The sequence below is a fragment of the Propithecus coquereli genome, unplaced genomic scaffold, assembly GCF_000956105.1.
Source record: "Propithecus coquereli isolate 6110/MARCELLA unplaced genomic scaffold, Pcoq_1.0 Scaffold7, whole genome shotgun sequence".
Taxonomy (NCBI): domain Eukaryota; kingdom Metazoa; phylum Chordata; class Mammalia; order Primates; family Indriidae; genus Propithecus; species Propithecus coquereli.
The window spans coordinates 4,705,398-4,725,989 of NW_012153062.1; the positions used below are offsets into that span (position 1 = coordinate 4,705,398).

The window sequence follows — 20,592 nt, forward strand, 5'->3', positions numbered from 1 at the left end:
GACTTCCACTTACGGCCCCTGCATTCCCCATCTTCTGCTGGTGTGGAGGACAGGATCTGGCCATCTGACTGCTCCTTCGGAAGACTCTCAGCTAATCTTCAGAAGTACATTTTACACCCAGATTCCTGAGCCTCTCTGGGATCCTACAGCTCAGCCTGAGTCTTATTGGTCTGTCCTCACCTGGCCAACACACACAGGGCTTCTTCAGCCCTCTCCAGTGCACTCGGAGTCACTGCCCATGCAGCCTCTCTTCAGCTCTGCTGTCATTGATGTTTCTCATCTGCTGTCATTGCCTCTCTGTTTCTCACTGTCCTTGTGTGTTTGTGCCTTTTTCATTCTTTCCTGATTTTTTTTTTGAGGGGTTGAAGAGAGGGAAGGGACTAGGAAATAAATGCATATGCTTCACTGAAGTCCAGATTAAAAGTCCTCATTGAAAATGCTTTGCTTTTGTTATTCTAAGATAACACAAAATTACTGTCAGATAAATGGTACCTGCTAGCCAATTTGGTGAGAATACTCTTTGCTTCCCTACTCAGGAGCAAGCGACACTCAGCGCCAAGGGCAACGGCCCCTCTGTGAGTCCTCCAGAGTCTCTGATGATGGAGGTTCCCAAGGGCACCGCTACATTAAAAACCCACAGTGCTCGTTATCATCAGCAGATAACTGCTCAATGGCATGAATCACCCTGGCTGACTGTCCTACCCCACGAAAGCTCATGTTTATCTGTTCGTTTGGTTTGAGAGATTAGAGGGTCAGCCCTATCCAGAGTAAACTTCCTGTTCTAAGTCCAGCCCTTTCATTGTCCTGGCCCTGCTCCTGGGGCTCGTGGTCTCCACACTGCCCCCTGGAGACAGACAGACAGACAGACAGATATACACACACACACACACACACACACACATAAGCAAGAGGTAAAAAGGGTTCAGGGTGTGTGTGTGTGTGTGTGTGTGTCCTTAATTATTTTCATGAAATAACAAGGTATAAACATAGAAGCAAGAAAGCAAGTAATTAATGTTTACTAGTAATTAAATGTGCATAAATTATATTTTATAGTTACATACAATTCCTTTAGGATTTAACATTATTTTCTAAGCAAACATTCTCCTGATTTTACAGAGGACAACGTGAAGTTCACAGAATTTACTGAAGTGTGTTCAAAATAGACCAGTAATTTTTTTTTAAGTCTGAAGTCAATAAGAATGGATATTTACAGGGGAATTCAACCCTTCCTTTTAATCTTTCAGTTCTAAGCAATATGATCACTTCCCTGTTTGGCTTCTTTCTAAATTTTCTAGCTTAAAGCAAAGAGCTTGGAAATGTGACAGATTTAAGGCATACATTTCTTCTCACCACCAAGTGAGCATCCAGCCCAGTTTTCAGCTTAATCTTTCACTCTTGTCAATCCCTTTTAAAGGGTCAGGTCAAAACTGCCAGATATCTTTTGAGATACACAACACGAAGCATGTAGACAAACCACACAGACAAACCAACGGGAGAAAAACACTGGACCTACCTGTTGAAATAACAAGCAACCACTGCCCCAGCGATAGTCATTTGCTGGCACGCAAGGATGAACTCACTGGTCCAGATGAGGCCAATTAAATGGTACCACCACATACACCGAATGTCCAGAAGAGGCTGATATTCCACTCGGCCACCTTCGATAACCTGGGCAGCTCCTAAAGTTTAAAAATGCAAACGTACTTTATCATCACCATTTTCCTGAGCATAGAAGATGGTTCAACAGGCCACAGTTCTTTATGCTTGGCTTTTGGTGTTATGTGAAGCACAGATGCCAAAGTGAAGTGTGAAGCACCTACCATAATTTAAAATCTCCATAGCAAAACTAAAAATTGAGGACACACATTTAACTTCTAAATAATAACAATGATAATTACAGTGATGATTGCTAGGCAATTTCCAAGACACTTCACATATACTCTGATGTTCATCCCACTTTGTAGATGTGAAAACAAGTTTGGAAGAGTTAAGTAACCTTTTGTAAAGTCCCGTTGCTCACGATTAGTGGAAGGAGAATATAAACCTGAAAGCACTGGACTCTAAGACCTGTGGTTTCGACTACATCCCTTTGTGATGCAAACCAAACTTTTTGCATTGATGAAACCACACAAAGTCTTTAGAACCATGTTATAGAACCCTGCTTGGCCAAACACATAGACTTTATAAAAGAGAAAGAGACAAGGGTCTTTGTTGTCTCAAAGGCATCCAGTTCAGATTTCAAGAGCAACCTCTTCTAGTACATTTAAAATGTCTACTGGACCTCAGTGTTAACCTTTCTAGGTTCAAATCCCTGCTTTACCCCTTCATGGGTAGCCTGGGATAAGTTATTTGGCCTCTCAGAGTTTTAGCAACCTTACCTAGAGTACCTATGTCCTGGTAGTAGTGTGAGCATGGAGTGAGGTTACCTGGAAAGTGCTTGGGATAGCACCTGCCCACAGAATTATCACTCCATCAGTGATGGGGGGAGTGAGGGGAAACTTCCTGTCTACCCCAGAAGGTTTGATGAAAGATCAACTGAAAATAAGCCAGATTAGTAAGAGAAAGAGGTTTATTTATCATGTGCACAGGGAGAATCACAGAGTGATTACCCAGTATCCCGATGGGGTCCAGAAAGTTATATACTGTCATTTTAGAGGGGAGGGAGAGATGAGGAATATAGGTAATTCTATTTAGGGGAAATTAGTGGTTACTAGGGAGGATGAGTATGTACTTGGGAGAATGAATGAATGGGGGAAACAGATTGACTTGTAAATGATTCTCTTTGGAAATTAAATTAACCTAAGGGATAGGTATTATATTTAAAATTGTTTGGGCCAGGTCTGGTTGCATTTTTGATCTTCTTTTCCTGCAATATATTGAGATAACAGGGAGGGGGATGGAAGTTGGTTATTCTTTTTGATGGGTCTGTTTTTTATGAAGAAAGAGGGAAAGCCTGCTGATTTCTAAGGGCCTTTAATTCAAAATACTCTTTATACCAAGGAATAACATCTTGGGGTGAAATTTCCTGAGCTCCTTCAGTGATGATGGTGATGATGATGATGGTGATTAAATTGCAGGAGCACAGTACTGCATTCAACTGAGGCCAGCAAGGAAGCCCCCATGATGTTCTGTCACTCGCGTGGCTACACCCTGCTTTCCTTTCCCTCATCCAGAGAAGCACTTGAATTAGCTCTGCAGACGCTGGTGAATCCGAACCCCAGCTTGGCGGCTGCATTTGATTTCTAGATGTCGTCCCACTATGTGTTTTAAATCACCTACTGTCAGGAAGAAGATGGGCACTTCGGACTTTAATGAAACTTACAACTTGAACAACATTTAAAGACAGCTTCACATTTCCTGTCGTAGCTATCAATTGACTTTAGATTCATAATTCATGTGTCTTTAGACATTCACAGCAGGGTCTGTGAGAAGGAAGGGGAGAAGATAATCATGCTGTAGAGCGAAACTGATTCCGCAGACTGAGGCCGGTCTCAATTCTCTGTGCCGTACGTTCTGCGGAACAAGAGTCACATTGTAAAAATAGTGGAACGGCTTGATTTACAGAGAGAAGTTAATATTTTAACGAACAGTGGGCTCGTTTGGCTTGGAGGCAATCTCTGTTTCAGGTAAGGCAAAGATACATTCCCCATTCCAAAGGAGGTGGCGCCTCCCAAAGGGAACACATGTTTAGGCAGACCAGGTCAGTGGGCCCTGAGAACCACTCTGGAACATCAGAAGTTCCAGGCCAGGGAATGAGCATACTGCTCTTCCTATAAGGCCCTCGAGTATCAGGGACAGATTTCGGCTTTGCAAGAACGGGTTTACAACATCACATGGCGGGGGGGAAACGTTTTCACAGAACAGGAGGGAAGATTTCCTCAGACGGAGGTAAGTACGCAGGCCCTGGAAGCCGAGGGGGCCTGGTCTCTGCCCTCGGCCGCCCTGTGCCATCAAGAGCACACATTCGCACACCTGCCAGCGCAGCACGCCCGTGAAGACAGTCAGAGAGTGGGGCAGGCACGGTGATAAGATCTACTTAGACTTTAACGCCTTTGGCACCCCCAAAGCAGAACCCGTAAGTTATTCCGACTGATCTTACTGTCGTTTTTGAACATCCTTATCAAAGCCATCTTCTATTTTTGTTCCTAGGGTTCAGTTATACCAGGCTGTTTATGGACCTCCATTCAGGGCAAGGTTTCTCGCCCTCTCCATGCACCGACTGACATCTTGTTGGGGGTGGGGGCCTGTGCCCAGCGTTATGGATGTTTAGCAGCACGCCGGGCCTCTCTGCACTAGATGCCGGGAGTATCTTCCCTCCCCTCCCCCAGTAAGGACAACCCAAAATGTCTCCAGATATTGCCAAATGCCATCTGAGGGGCAAAACGCTGTGTTAAGCAAACATTATTGAAGAATCAGGCGCTCCGACTTCAGGGCAAAAAAGCCTGGAAACAGAAGTTGGATGCAGCCGAGACCCTGTGGGTTACAGAGCCTGTGGGTGGGGCAGACGCGCTTACGCGCACACGACTGCCCTCTCCTGGATGGCTGCGTCAGTGCAGGCGAGATCCCCTCCTCACACCGCCCGTTGCCTTGTTGCTATGGGCTGGCACTAGGGCTACTCCCGCGGGCAGCTAACGGTGTCAGTGGGAACTGGGCCATACATAGATCCCAAGATATGATGGATCTCAGAGGATGGTGGTGGAAAGGACACTAAACTGGGAGAAGACGTGGTTCCAGGCTCAGCTGTGACACGTGTGACGAGCAATTTGGGGCACAGTTCTCTCATGGTAGAGATGAAGAGAGTGAACAAGACAAGCTTGGGACAGTGATTACAGGCTTGGGCGTGAGAGTCACACAGGCTAAGAGTCACCTCTCTGCACCGTCTGCTAATGGTTGAGCAAGCTCGGGCAAGTTGTGGGACCTTTAAAAAAATCTGTTTCATCACCTGTAATCTGAGGATAGTAATACCTACTCCTCACACTCTTGGTGATCTCATCGCGTCTCGTGGCTGTAAATGCCACACATGTAGCTGTGATGAGTAAGCACAGCAAATGTGTAAAGTGTTTAGAATGGTAGGTGCCATACAGGGTCAGCTATAAATGAGAAATAGGTAGATATGATCCCACTTCTGAAATTAACTTAAATAACCATCGAGCATCTACTGCATGCTGGCATTGTGCTGGACATCAGCTGTCGGGAAAAAAATGAAAGAGGCAAAAAAAATCACAAAGAAAATACCATCTGAGTGACTATCAGGAACTCAAATGTTCCCATGTTGGTCTATTTATTTCTCCTTCTTCGGGACAAATATTTTATAATTTTTTCTGGAACCTCCAAGAATTTCTTTGCCATCCTCACTCTTAGCCAATGACCTTACTTCCTGTTTCTCTGAGAAAACTGAAGTAATCAGAAAACCTTTGCTGTGCCTACACCCCCCACCTACCTAGTAACATCAACACATGTCCAAACTCTGAGCCCCTTCCCTTAATATGATAAACTGCCTGCGATCCCGAGGCCAATCCCTCCGCTAGATCCCCCCTTCTCAGCTACTTGAAGGTATCTCTTTAGCACTTCTCTCCCTCTTCATCAAAATATTCCTCTCCGATTAATTATTCTTTTTTTTCTTTTGAGACAGAGTCTTGCTCTGTCACCCTGAGTAGAGTGCAGTGGTGTCATCATAGCTCACTGCAACCTCACACTCATAGGCTCAAGCAACCTCCTGCCTCAGCTTCTTGAGTAGCTGGGACTACAGGTGTGCACCACCACGCCCCGCTAATTTTTCTATTTTTAGTGGAGATGGGGTCTTGCTCTTGCTCAGGCTGCTCTTGAACTCCTGAACTCAAGCAATCCTCCTGCCTCTGCCCCTCAGAGTGCTAGGATTATAGGCGTGAGCCACCCTGTGCCCTCTAATGAATCATTCTTAACTATTTTCCACTTTTAAGAAAAATCTACTCTGGATTCTTTCCTCCTCCGGCTTCCTCCCCATTTCTCTGTTCCTCTTTACAGCCAAATTCCTCAAGATTGTAATTGCTTTTTCCAATTCTATTCCTCCCACTTTCTCTTAACCTACTCCCATCATGGGCCCTTCTTTGCTCCACCCTGGGTTGCCAAATTCAGTGGAGATTCCTTAGTCTTTACCTAATTTACCAGCAGCATTTGCTACATTGGACCGTTCTCATCTCCGTGAAACCCTTTACTTGGATCCCAGGGGCCACACTGAACCCTCCTCCTCTTCCTCCCCACTAGCCACTCCCTTTCGGTCTCTTTGCTTGTTCTTCCTTCTCTCCAGGGCATTTCAACGATGAAGTGCCTCAAAGCACGGTCCTTAGATTCCTTCTCTTCTCTATCTACACTCATTCTAATCTCATGGTATTAAATACTATTAATATGATCCCAAATTCCCAAATGTAAATCTCTAGCTGGGACATCCACCCCCTCGGCCCCAACTTCAGACTTACACAGCTAACTGCTTACTTTACATCTCCACTTGGCTGTCTAAAAGACATCTCAATTAAAACTACTCCAAATTAATTTCTGATCTCCCCTAAAATGCTCCACTCAAATTCCTGCCCCTTCTTCGTTTATGACAATCTCATCTTCCAGTTGTTCAGGCCAAAACCCTCAGAGTCATCTCTAGCTCCTCTCTCTTTCCCATGCCCAGGAAATCCTATTAGCTCTACCTTCAAAATAGACACAGAATCCGACGTCATGCCCCTTGCACCATTACGACCCTGTTCCAAGCCACCATCATCTCCTCCCTGGATCACTGCTATGAAAACGTAAGTCAGGTCAAGTTTCTATTCTGCTTAAAACCCTGTAAGGACTTTCCATCTCAGACTGGAGGCCAACGTTCCTATAAAGGCCAGCAGGGCCCCAAGGTCCAACCCTGTGCCCCCTCTGATCCTTCCTGAGCCACGCTCTCCCTCAACCCCCACTCTGCCTGAATGGGCTTCCGTGCTGTGCCCTGGAACCCTGGCCTCTGACAGGTCCCTCTGCCTGGGATGTTTCCCCTTGCTTCACATAGCTTCATGGCTCCGCCCTCCCTCCCTGCCAATCTTTGCTCGAGCATCACCTTCTCGATGAGGCACCATTGCCAAATTTAAAATCGCACCCTCGCCCTGTATGCATTTCCTATTCCTCTTTTCTGCTTTATTTTTCTCCATACCACTTATCGACTTTTAAAGTACTATAAAATTCACTTTGTTTTATTTAATGCCTGTCTCCCCCCACCTTCCAAACTGGAAAGAAAGCTGTATCTCTACATCTGTATTTTTAACAGGGTCTCCTAATAGTAATATTCAATAAATATCTGTTGAATGAATGAATGAATGAATATATCTTCTTCAAGTAATATATTCTGTCAAAGAGATTTGGAGACAACTTTCTAGAGATCTCCCAAGAGAACATCAGAATAATCGGGAGGAAATTTGTTGTGCAGCTAGCTATAAATTTGGATATTATTAGCAAACTTGAAAGCATTTCAAAAGACTAAGGTGATATAATGATCATTGTAAATGGCAGTTTCTTAAGGAAGGCAGCCCAGCTGGTTGGGATAATTCTCTAAAGGAAGCAGGCGCAACTTGGAAAGGCTCTACTTTCTAGCACATTCTGTGTACTTGGCCTCTTCCAGCCAACTGGCACAAGGGTCCTGCCAGCCCCCCAGCCTGCTAGCACCTACCCTGCCTGTGTCTCCCTCTGGCTTCAACTTATGCTCTGGCAGCATGAGGATTAGGTAAAAAGAGAGGAAATTCTCATTGACGGAGAGCCTACAACTTACTGAGTTCTTCCCATGTGTACATTTCACTGAATACTCATGACCCTGATGTAAAATTACTCACTGAGTCAGCACACCCTCACTAAACCCATTCAGCTATGGCACACCAAGCTAAGAGACACAGAAAGAAAAAGACACTGAGTCCCTGCCCTCAGGTATTCTTACTCTTGTGGGATAAGAACACATCTTGCTTTATTGTTCTTCATAGCACTTGTCACCACGGGACATATAATACACTTACTTATTGCCTCTCTCCCCACCACCACAACGTAAGGACGTGGAGAGCAGGGCCGTTGTCTTGCTCACTGTGGGCACACAATGCTGACGTAGTGGGCATGCAATCAATATTTGTTGAAAGAATGAAGAACATAAAATATGCAAGGAAAAAATGAAGAAGAAATATCTAAGTATGGCTGAGAAATTTATAGGAGATTTTTGAGAAATACAATACTTGAAACCAATCTTGAAGGATAACTAGTTTCAGAAGAAGTTTGGAGCAGAGAGCCGGGGTGAGAGGTGGGCAGGGGAGGGTTCTAGGGGAAGACCACCCGCAGGAGCAAAGGCGTGGGGGTGTGCGCGGACACCACTCTCCTTTGCACCTTCCCAAAGGGACCACAACCTTCTGAAACGCAGAAGCTGTTTCAATCTACCCTGTGCAACCTCCCTTCACTCCGTTTCTGGGGTGAGGCTGGGCTGCCAGCAGGCTTTTCTGAAATAACTTCAATTATCTTCTAGATCTCTGATAACTTAAAAAAAAAAAAGACAGTTTTCTTTTAAACTGTGTTCTCAAATATGCCAGGCAGAGCAGAGAATAAACCACAGAGCTGAAGGCAGTACTAGATGTTCCTTAGTAAACACTAATTCCTAATATAAAAAACACAAATGGTCCCTTATTTGCAAAGCAAAGCTCTCATCCCATCTCAGCCTCCTAACATCCTCGTTAGGCAGCCTCATGTCACGTTTACATTGCAAAAATGGCAAAGAGGGAACAAGGCAGGCCAGAGCCAGCCGGGTTCTCAGGTCATCCGATGGGAAACCCATGGGAAACCCTGTCTGACCCTGCTGCCTCCTTTCCAAGCCTGGCTCTGTGCCTGTCCCAAGCACCCCACATATGCTGTGTCCACAGCCCTGTGACGACTGTTCTGACTGCAGCACAGACCGCGAGGGAAGCCCTCAGCTCCTGCCAGATGGGCCTCTTCCACCCTACAGACTCTGGGGCTGCGACCCCTTAATGACCTCGGGGGTAACTGGATCATCTGGGCTCTTTCCAATGCATCGTAGCACCTGCTGGATTCCCAAGGTCACTACAGTTTCCACCTTCTCCACTGGATCTTAGTGGTCACTGTCACATCGCAGATGGCAAGTAAGTCCCAGTGGGCTAATGAATATCACTGCTGGGGAGCCTTGACATGCTCTGCTGAAAAAATCCCCAAACAAGACAGAATTTGTCACCTAGTTAACAGACTAGAGAAATAGGTCACCTGGGCAAAAACAATCAACCTAAGTTCATGCCTATCTTTTTTTTTTTTTTAACATTAAAATACTAATTCATTCCACCATCTGACACAATTAAAAAGACTCCGAATTAAGCCCCACACAAACTCGGGCACTAGGCTGAAGCGTGCGCCCGTCCTCTCGTAACTGCCGGTTACGTTAAATGAGACACCTGGCGGGGCACTGCGCCACCGGCATCACACGACGTGAAGGCGGCTCGCAGTCTCTCTCAAGCGTAGCTGGGGCATCTTCTGAAGATCAGAAAGCGAAGCAGCTGCTGCCCTGGCCAGCGCAGAGCAGGGCATCCTGGCGTGGGGTGAACAGACCTTTGCAAACAAAGGGGGTTCTGTGCACCTGGGTCGGCCACAGGCAGGTGGGAGGGAGAGGCAGGCGGCCTGGGGGGACGATCGGTTTCTACCATGCCCAGCTCTGGCGGGGAGGGGAAGCGGTGGCTCCCAGCCGCACCTTCTCTCCGGAAAAGCCTAAAATAACCTGCACGTAGACAGACACCTACGTTAGGTCCCGGACACCCTTTCCTGTCCTGCCCGTCTACTGCTGTTGCTCTCTCTCGGCTGGCTCCCTGCCCTGCTGGAGAATGTCACTCTTCAATGCAAGATCCTACAAGGCGGTGGGAGGAAAACCCGCTATTCATACCCTCAGCCATGAAGAAAAACCCCACGTCTCCCTGCACTTCCTGACCTCAATCCCTTGGGCTCAGGCAGGGGAGGTTATGGGGCACACGCTGGCAGCTCACCCCCAAGTCGGCCTTGGGGCGTGTTCTTCTCTGACTTCACCCCCCAACTCTCAGGGCCGGGCTCTCCCCTTGACCCTGTGAGCAGGCCCTCTCCTTGTGTTGTCCCGAGCACCCCCAAGCCCGAATCCCCTTTGCTTCTTTCTGTACTTTCTGATCTGTTCTTTCTGACCTGTCCTCTGAGCAGCCTTGCCTGTCTCACAAACTGGGTGAGAGCCTCATTCTAGTGCAATCAAAGCTCCCCAAATTTCCATCATCAACCTTTACTGCGACCACATGTTTAGCTATTGGTCTGTCTGCTCGGCTCTAGGCACCATGGGCACAGAGACCACCTCAGTCTTGTTCCCACCTCTCCCCAGTGCCTCGTCCCCATAGCACTCACCAAGTACCTGTGAATTCAAGGAAGAACAAATGTGCCCTGCTCCAAGACAGTTTCCTTTTTCCAGCCACACGGCTAACAGGGGCCGGCGGGCTGGGCTGGCTGGGGGAGAAAGGTCCCTCACTGCCCTGAGCCCCGTTCCCCAAGACCTCACCCTTTCTCTGGTGACTCTCCAGTGGCAAGGGCTCAAGGACTGCAGTACCGCTGCACAGCACACCATGCCCTGCCACCTCCTGCCATCCTCCCTGAGCTGCCTCTGGCCGTCGGCTTCGGCCCTGTTGTGTTGTCCTGAGGACGCAGGCCCCAGACACCACGTCACGGGGACCACCTGCATGTGCCAGCCTGCTGCCGTGGTCCCCAGCACCACTTCCTCTTGAAGAGACAAACCTGAGAGGCCTAAGTTTTATTTCCATAGCTTTGTATCAGAGACACAGGGAAGCGAAAGGCAGCAGAAAGAGCACAGGTTCTATTCTAAAGCTCTGGAGTCAGGGGAAGCGTCACCCTTCCCAGCTGTGTGTGACCCTCAGCAAATGACTTACTCGGAACCTCAATTTTTTTACCTGTAACTTGAGCATAATGACGTATCCATCACAAGGGGATTGTGACGTTTAGAGGAGAGAACATCAGACAGCACTCAGTACAGAGCTTAGAATCTAGGACATTTCCAACAAAGGCTTGTTCCCCGCCACGTACCAGGCCCTGCCTTCCCTTCTGATCATGACCGAGAGGACTCCAAGTGAGCTGCAGGAGGACTGCTCGCTGCTGAGGCTTCTGCCCGTCTCACAGTATCTGTTGTTCCCTCTTTTCTTGGTACTAGAACCTCTCATTTTAAAGCTGTGGGTGGCTGCCCATTTCCTGGCCTCCCTTGCAGACAGGCGTTTCTAGGATCTGGCCAACGGGGCGTCGGCGGAAGGCTGCTGTGACTTCTGGGAGGGGTGCGCTCATCCTCCTCCCTGCCACCTTCCTATCGGCTGGAGTAAGGCATGCTGGGCGAGCCTGACGCAAACTCAGCTGCTCCCAACTACAAGGTGGAAGCAAAGGGTGGAGGTTGTAGAACAGGAAAGAGGGAGCCTGAGTCCTTGACCTCTGGAAGACGATGCTGGTGTTGGGACTCAGAAAACAACACCCCGAAATGAAGGCCTCAGAAGCAGCCTCCAAAGCAAAAGTTTCTCTCTGACCTTCTCCTGCCCTCCTGCCTCTCAGTCCCATTCTCCCTCGAGGCTGACCATAGAAACCAGAAGCCCTTTTCCCCAAAGCCAGCCAAAAAACCTAAAAATATGACTCTAATTTCTTCTCCATCTTTCTGTATAAAAACTGGCCATAAAGAAATCATCTGACCTACCTTGTTTGACTGTAGGTCATAAGACCCCCACTCCAGAGAGGGTCCTGCCCCACACCAAGAAGGAAGGAATGCAAGCTCAAGGAGGCCAAGAAGAATCCAGACAGGCGTGCTGGGTTTCCCCACTCAGTCTATTAGCATTAGATCATACCCTTTTTCTCCAATCATATTTCTACATGGCTGTCCGTACTTTGTTAACCATAAGCATAAAGACGGACAATTTCTCCTGTATCTTTGGGTTTTCATTCTGAAGGCTCCTCTGTACGTGTGAATAAAATTTGTATGGCTTTTCTCCAATTCATCTGCCTTTTGTGAGTTGATTTTTCAGCAAACCTTCAGTGAGAGGGTGACGGGGAAGTTTCCCTGGCCCTGACACTGGCCTGGATCTCCTCCTCAGGGATTTCATCTGTGTGAGAGAGAAATTACCTCATGTCTTGTTTAAGCCACTGTTGTTTTGAGTTTTCCTTTACTCCCAGACAAACCTCATCCCGACTAATTACAGCCCTGTCCCCCTGTGTGACCAAGGTTCCTCCCTGGATAGTCATCTGAAGTTCATCGCAGGCCTCCAGGGAGCATCCAGAGACCCGAGTAGAAAAGACTCCCCCTGTGGCATCTCTGAAGATGGCAACAGGGCGTCCCAGCGCTGCGACTCCTATGGGCCCGCTGACCATCTGAGCTCTGAGGCATCAGGAACTCCAGAGCAGCAGGAAGGGAACAAAATTCACTAAGAATCATCTACTACATCGCGGTTGTTCTTACATATGGCTGGAGCGAATAAGGGACAAAATAGTCTGGATAAAGCATGAAGAAACGCATCGGCCTTGCGGATTTGATATCTGCTGTGGCTCTTATCTGCCCAGTGACAGTCTCAGAAAACAGCTTCCTCTTTTGTACTCACATCCAAGTGTGAATCTGGGCCTTAATCAAACGAAACAGAGGCATTAGAAAATGTCTGGAACAGTGCCACTCGGAGTGTGGTCCACAGAGTAGCAGCCTGTCCTCACGATGCTGGTTACTGCTCCGCAGTGATACGGGAGCTCAGGCCTGAATGCACCAACTGTCTCACTGAGTGCGCTGTTTCCTCTAGCTGATGTTTTTTCTCCACAGCAAGACATTCTCAGTGGAGGAAGCAATGGAATGATGTGCATTCTGGCAAAAGCTCCTTATCTGGTATCAGCCACCACTGTGAACAGCACTGCTTTAGAATACGGTTGCTCTGCTATGGAGCTTTAAAAATACGTATTACTATATACTTGGTCCCATCCCAAACCAAGCGAATCAGAATCTCTGAGGATGGGGCCCAGGTATCTGCATTTTAATAAAGTACCGAAGCTGACTAAGGAATACCCCTGGTGGAGAACCACTGTTTGGATATGACAGGAGGATGGAGGAAAGAGTATTATCTTTTCAGGGCCAAAGCAATATGACCTTCTCTATGTACTTGCTTTAAACAAACTCTGGTGGGCACAACAAATTTTTAATAGCATCTTTCCTGGTTCTTCTTTATCACCTACCAATTTGATAGGGGTTGGCAAATTACCTTGGATAAAATTTATACCTGGAGACATTTGCTAATATTCTTTCCATTGGCCTTTGTTCATACTGTAGTTTGTCCTAAAGCTTTTAGTCCTTACTGAATTTATGCTCTCATGAAACACAAACCCAGCTTCTTTAAAGCCAATACAAAAGAGGAAAAAGACCCTCCTGCTTTCCCCCAGGACAGAGCCCCTAGCACCACCACTGTTGTTATCAGACACCTCTGGTGGCATGAGAGGTTTGGTGCCTACAGAAACAGGCCGATCAATGGTCCCAGGATGGTGACGTCTTCTGCGTATGACTCCAAGGAGCTGGAACCCACACCCACTGTCCCTTACCTGCCGTCCCCAGGCTCAGCAACACAGCCACCCAGAGGACCCAGAAGAAAACGAGGATGGCGAATGTCCACAGTGGCTGCAACAGCAGGAAAGGAGAGCTGCTGATGGCTTTATTTGTGACTTGGAAAAGCTCGACTGTCAATTTTATTCTCTTTCTGAGAACAAAAATCAAGACAAGCAGGACTGCCTGGCGAGAAAGGGGTTAGAGCAAATTATTTCAAGATAATGCAGAACTGGGTAGAGCCTAAAACAAACTCTATTCTTTTACGGACATCTCATCAAACAGCTCTTTTAAGATAGGTACGCACTACTTTTCTTTTAATTGAACAGACAAATTCTCAAGCACTAATTAAGCACCTACTGTGTGCTGGCCCCTATGCTAAATCTCACAGACATACCAATGCCCAAGACACAGTCCTTCCCTCAGGGACTCTGTAGTCTGTGAGAAAGCAAGAGAAAATGAGAATAAATTCCTCTTGGGTCAGGGGACTGTCTTGTGCTCCACCTCCCCATCCACAGAGCCCAGGATGATACTGCAGACAGGCAGGGGAATGTGAGGAGGAGGCAAAAAGACAGTGATTGTGTGCCTCCTTCTCTACTGGCTTTTCCCTTCCTGAATATAAATATCTAAATATTTCACATATTAATGAAACAAACCATTCTGCACCCCATCTCCATCCCGCCGCTGCCGTCTCCCTCTCTCTCCACAGCCGCGCTTCTTAGCTCGTCTCTGCCCACCATCTGCACTTCGCATCCCACCTCATTCTTGAATCACCCACAAACCTCCAGACCCCGACACTCTCCTGACGCTGCTCTCCCTAAGGCCACTTCCTGTGACCTCCTGAGTGTTTAATCCCATGGGAATGTTCCAGGTCTTGCTCGCCCTCCGCATGGCATTCCAACCCTCCGTCCACTCCTCTTTTCTCAAAACCTCCAAAATCTTCTCGCCTTTGGCTTTTGTGATCTTTCTTCCGGCTCTCCTACTTCTTTCGCTGTTGCATCTTGGGATCTTTTGGGGGTACATTCTATTCCCCTGTGGCTTTAGCATCCTTCCTAGACACTGACAGTCTTCAAATCGAAATGCCCAGCCTCCCCTTCCTCCAGGTTCCGGACGCATAAGCACCTCAGTCATTGACAAGGCCTGGATGTGCTAGAGTCCCTCAACATCTGCTTGTCCTGGATCAAGGTCATTGTCTTCCTGCTAAAGCCTCCTCCTCTCCCCACATTCCTTAGCACCAATGGCCCTGATTTTTCTGGACTCTCCAAGAGTAAGTTAGGTTCCTCTCTCGTGTGCCCTCATTTTATCCCACACTTTCCCTATCATAATGCATAATAGATTCCATAAATGTCTACCTGTATGAGTTTCCCGTGACATTACACTCATAGAGAGCAGGGTCAAGGACTGGCATAGTCCACAGTGCGGTCCAGTCACCTCTGATTCGGTTTCCTAAATACCTCTCACGTGTCCCCACTGCTTACGCCATAGCTTAGGTCTCATCGTGTCTCTTTCAGACCCTGGTAACCTCCTCCTTAGCTTTCTGCATTTTCCACCCCTCACCTCAATCCCTCCTCCACCCCATAGCTAAAGGGACCATCGTGAAGGGCAAAGCTAGGGATCCCACTTCCATACTCAACATCCATCCACGGCTCCCTAGTGCTCTGGATAAATAAGGATCAAACTCATTACCATTGCAAACCAGGACTTTCCTGACGTGACCCCTCCCTGCACCTGCATCGCAGGCTTTCAGCAAGGGAACTTCCTGCAGGTCGCTCACTGGCCCCTGTGACCTCACACATGCTGTTCCTTTGGCCTGAGATGCCCTTTCTTTTCCAGCTGGGCCAGAACATTCCTGCCCGCAATAATCTCACAGTCAAGTGGAGGAAAAGATGGCCAGAGGACAGTGGGATAAACTATGCAGAAGCAGCCACGGGACCTGGGAGCAGGGCCTCCTGGCCGTGCCTGGGAAGGGTGTCAGGAGAGGCCCAGGGAGACACCCAGAGGAGACTGTCCCCTAGTAAAGGCTGCAGAGGAACTCCCATCTGTGTTCTCATTGCCTACCACTATCGACAAGGAGGAGGAACTTGTTTTTTATTTAAAATTGTAATGAAACAAAGTGATAGTCATTAGGCAAGTAAACTTGGCTTCTAGCTGCTAAGTGGAATGTCAGCATATGGGTGCATTTAAATGGGTATGTGTTTTTACAACCTGCACTAGATACGCATGTAACGCCCTTCTGGACACACAGCAGAAGTGGTGCTGGGGTGTGGGCTGCCCGGGGCTGGGCTGGGCAGAGCTAACGCACCACCTAGGGCCAAGACTGGACTTCACTCTGCTGGACTCTAAGCTTCGGGGAGCTTGTTTCTGCCTGTCCTCCGGGGCTGATGCCCTGAGGTGAACATTTAATGCCATTCACCCCATATTCCTCATTGCTGACAGCAGCTATACAAAAACTACCTAAATATAAATAACGTTCCCAGGTGGCCCCCATATTCCCAGAACAATGGTCTCAAGTGTACTTGTACGGCAGCTGCTGGGCACTCGGGAGGCAGGAACACATCCCTACCCAGGTGGTCCAGGTAGTGGACGAGGATCTCCCCGGGATCCAGGCCACCAGGTGGGGCTTTCTGGGTCACTGCGGGGCTACAACGCGGGAGGGGGGATTAAGATGGGGGCTCTGAGGTGAGTGAGAAGGGGTGAGGGAGGTGACCCTCCTCCATGTCCTCCTGCTAATGTTGGTTGTCCCCTTTCTTTCCCTTCTCCAGGAAGCAGGAGTGGGAAAGGCGGGATGGGGGAGGGAACAGGAGCAGTGGATCCCTTCTCTTTCCCTGGGAGACCAGTGCCAGGCCTGGGAGTGGCGCCTGACCCCGGGGACAGAGCTTGGCCCTCCCCGTGCAGGGGTGTGTGGGAGCAGTGGGGGCATGGAGCTGGGCAGGCTGGGGCTTCCCTGGGCAGAGCCGTCCTCTCACCTCACAGCCAGCCCTGCTTCCCCTGACTCAGTTCTCCAGGTGAGCAAGTGAGGGCGGCCCACTCACCAGGTCGCCTCTCTGGGGAGTGCTGAGCTTCATGGTGGATGGGCCCCCGGGAAGGAGGGAGGCCCATACCCTGTGGGCAACCTTGTAGTAGCATTCCTATCTGACAGGTGAGGAGACTGAGGAGGGAAGGCCAAGGCACTTCCCCCGGTCACAGAGCAGGCAGTGGGGCCTGGATCTCAGCGCAGGCCTGTGACTGCAAGGGCTGGGCTCTTTCCCTGTGTGCTGCATCATGACACCGCTTGCTGTGTGATTCACCTCATCATGGGGCGTGCGCTTCGTGTGCTTTTGTTTTCTGTCTTGCTAGCTCCACGGCTGAGTGCAGAGCCCTGTGCATAGCAGGGGCTGCGCATAAAGGGTGATGATGGCAAGGAATCTGGGGCTCTTCTGAGGACGAGTGGAGCAGGCTCAGCCGGTACCCAGCACTGTCGGGACTCAGGCCAGAAGGACGGGATGCGAGCGCGGGCTCCATTCTGCCCTCTGTAGCAGCCCCCGTGCAGAACTCACCGACGCAGGTGAAAACTGCCTCTCTCTGCTCTCACAGCCTCCCCTCTCCTCAACCTCCCCCTGACCCTGGCATCGGGTGGCGGGAAAGGCTCAGTGTGTGGAGACGCCCGGCCTGGCGGGTGGGAGCTGTTTCTTCTGCAGCCTCCTTCGCAGACCTGCTCAGCCGGGGCCAGGCCCTGCCTGAGATGGGGGAATAGGTGCTTTACTTTATGGTACCTGGCACATTTTAAGTGAAGAACACAAACCTGAAACCACACTGTAGAAAGAAGAAATGTGAAAACTGCACCAAATCCGGGAACTGAAGGATTTCCTGAGAGAGGACTGAGCTGGCGAGAGAACCTCCCCTTGCTGAAAGATTTAACGGGCACGTGGAGACCCTGCACTGCTGCTTCTCCATAAAGCGGTCAGCAACACCACACGCCAGCAACAAGGACCACGGGTTGCCTGAAATCAATTCTGGACTCTTCTCAGGGGCTTGTGACTGGGGCATTTGTCACCTGGGGAGTGACCTGAATGGCTTCTGTTTGCAACCACCCTCCCCCAACAACCAGTATCTGCTGCCTCAATACTCTGAGTTAGCCTGTTTTCAACTAGGCAGTTCACTGAGGAGGCGGCAGGTTCTCTGGAAACCAAAATACCCCAGTGGCCCCGGGGTTGGAAACAAAGGGCTCTGTGTGCCCGAGAGCCGGGCATCCGCTGGTGGGGAAGGGCGCTGTTCACCACAGGCAGGGGTGGGGACCGTCATAAGCCTGCCCCTGTCCATCCACAGTGTCACCTCATAGCCCCTTGGGGCTGAAAACAGCAAAACAGCAAGGATACCAGATCAGTCTCCGGGAGATGGCAGAAATGACTTGGAAAGAACCAAGACTTTCTTTTCTTATTTTTTGAAGGTTTTGATTTATGCCTGTACAGGTATCTCAAATCCAAAGAAGGCACATTCATAGGTGAAAAACAAACAAATTCTAGTTGTTTTTGGTTAGAAGTCAACGATTTGGATTTCAGTGTTCTGGCTGGCTACTTGACCTACTGCCGGAAGGGTGTTTCTTACCGTGACGACTGTGGATACCATAGCAAACCCCAGCACACACTTCATGTTTTCCCTCTCTGTGTCCAATTCTATGCTGAGGTCGTTGGTATAGTCATAATACAGCCACCATAAGACACCGCACACAACTGGAAAACAAGATAGCAGTGGAACTCAGCACACGTGCCATGAGGTAAGCACCGCCGGCAGGCAGAACCACACAGACAAGTCCAGACACTGCCAGCGACTGGGTGGCCCTGTTCAGGCTGTCGCCCCAAATCCCAGGGGGCTCTATAGCCAACTGTGACCTCAGAAAACAGATACCCAGACAGGTTGGGTCTGGGTATGAGCAGGAAGGAAACTTCACAGAGAGGAGAGTCAGGTGACCAATATCAGAGTTTTCCAGCAAGCTCTGCTGGTGACACTCTTATGGGGGGGCCTGGATACTGGCTTCTCACCTATAAAACCAGGCGGATGTGCGTGGCCTGTGGGAATTACAGAAGTCAGAGAGGCTCACTCTGAGGACACCCTGATTCTGCAAATACTCTGCATGTAGGTACAAAACACCACCTTATGTCATATCTATAGTAACTGTAGGAAGGTCACTGTTGTCTTTATGAATCGTAGATGGGGAAAAGTTTCCCTCACAAGTTATTGTGCCTGTCCTTCAACACAGGGCTACAGGGCTCTATGTTGATAAGGGAAGAGCTAATTATTCAGGGGAATGAAACATTATGGTCATATCAGTTATTAAGAATGAAAATACAGTCATGCACCACATAACGATGTTTCGGTTGATAACAGACTGCACATAGGATGGTGGCCCCATAAGATTATAATACTGTATTTTTACCATACCTTTTCTATGTTTAGATGTGTTTAGGTACACCAATGCTTTCCCAGTGTTACAGCTGCCTGCAGGATTCAGTACAGTAACATGCCGTACATGCCATACAGGTTTGTAGCCAGGCTGCTAGGTGTGTAGTAGGCTATGCCGTCTAGGTTTGGTTTTGTAAGTACACTCTGATGCTTGCACAATGACGAAATCACCTAAGGGTGCATTTCTCAGAAAGTATCCCCATCATCAAGCACCACATAACTGTGCCTCCTACCAAATGGAAAACAGCTGCAGCCTTGAGCCTCTCGCATGACCTTGCCCCTCCGACCCTCTTTCCCAGCAACCCTGGTGGGATCCACAATCCAGCAGCCAAAAGTGAAAAATGGTCACAGTACAGGGTTTCCAGGACTCTGTTTCCACTCGAGCCTGCAGCTCTTCGTGCTGATCGGAGCCTTTGCATGACAACTGTGGGCACCCACATGCCAACGGGGGAGGTGCGAGTTCAGAAGAAACCCTTTGAAATGCTCTCAACCGGTGCTGGAATTCTCTTTCAATGTCACGGATACCAGGATCACTCAACTAGTGGGCTCGTCTCAGGGGTGGTATAGTGTAGCAGAAGAAACCACAGATTGGGCATTAACTCTGCTGTTACCTGTGGGACATAAGCAACTACCACTGTCCTCTTGTGCCTGAGTTTTTTCATATGTAAAAGGACAGGGCTGGATACTCTCTAAGACCCCATTTCGCTAAAAAATGCTAACTGTTAAGTTCTATGCTTAATGGAAAGGCTTTTCATTTAATCAAAAAGAAATCAATCAAATAGAAATACTTACACAACAATCCCAAAATCACCAATGAAATGAAAATGTGAACCAGAAGGGTGGTGATGAATCGGAAGGTAAACATCATGGCCAAAGACAAGGCTGAAAAATCAAGCAAAACATATAAACCAAAAAACGACAAAGGGCAAAGGTGACAACGGTAGGATTGCAATGACCAAACTCTCCAGAAAAGGGAGGACTGAGGATTTGATTCAATCTCTAAATATCATGGGACAATTACCAAACACCAAGTGAAAATAACAAGATACACCCAGGGCACTCTCTGAAGCACATATAGGTTCGGTCAGCTACAGCCGGCCAGTCTCTGAAAGTGCTGGCAATCTTCTTGAATTAAAAAAAAAAGAGATATTATCCCCAAATAACCAAATCTTTTTTTCCTTACAAGTCAAAATGAATCATTTAAAAATTTTACCATACTTCAGTTTTTTGACTTCATATTGGGCTTATGTAAAGTTCTAACTTAAAATGTTCTTATAGGCCGGATGTGGTGGCTCACACCTATAATCCTTAGCACTCTGGGAGGCCAAGGTGGGAGGATTGCTCGAGGTCAGGAGTTAGAGACCAGCCTGAGCAAGAGCAAGATCCTGTCTCTACTAAAAATAGAAAGAAATTAGCTGGATAACTAAAAATATGTAGAAAAAATTAGCTGGGCATGGTGGCACATGCCTGTAGTCCCTCCTGAGTGGGAGGCTGAGACAGGAGGATCGCTTGAGCCCAGGTGTTTGAGGTTGTTGTGAGCTAGG

The 20,592-nt window shown here is 48.4% G+C and overlaps 1 protein-coding gene across 1 annotated transcript in view; it reads right to left on the reverse strand.

The window, feature by feature from the left end:
- The window catches only part of SLC44A3 (solute carrier family 44, member 3), a 77,052-nt gene that overhangs the window by 37,159 nt on the left and 19,301 nt on the right, over positions 1–20,592 (reverse strand). Inside the window, 4 exon segments of the mRNA XM_012661109.1 lie at positions 1,514–1,679; positions 13,609–13,795; positions 18,194–18,318; positions 19,841–19,930. Of these exon segments, the coding sequence (XP_012516563.1) occupies positions 1,514–1,679; positions 13,609–13,795; positions 18,194–18,318; positions 19,841–19,930 (568 nt within the window).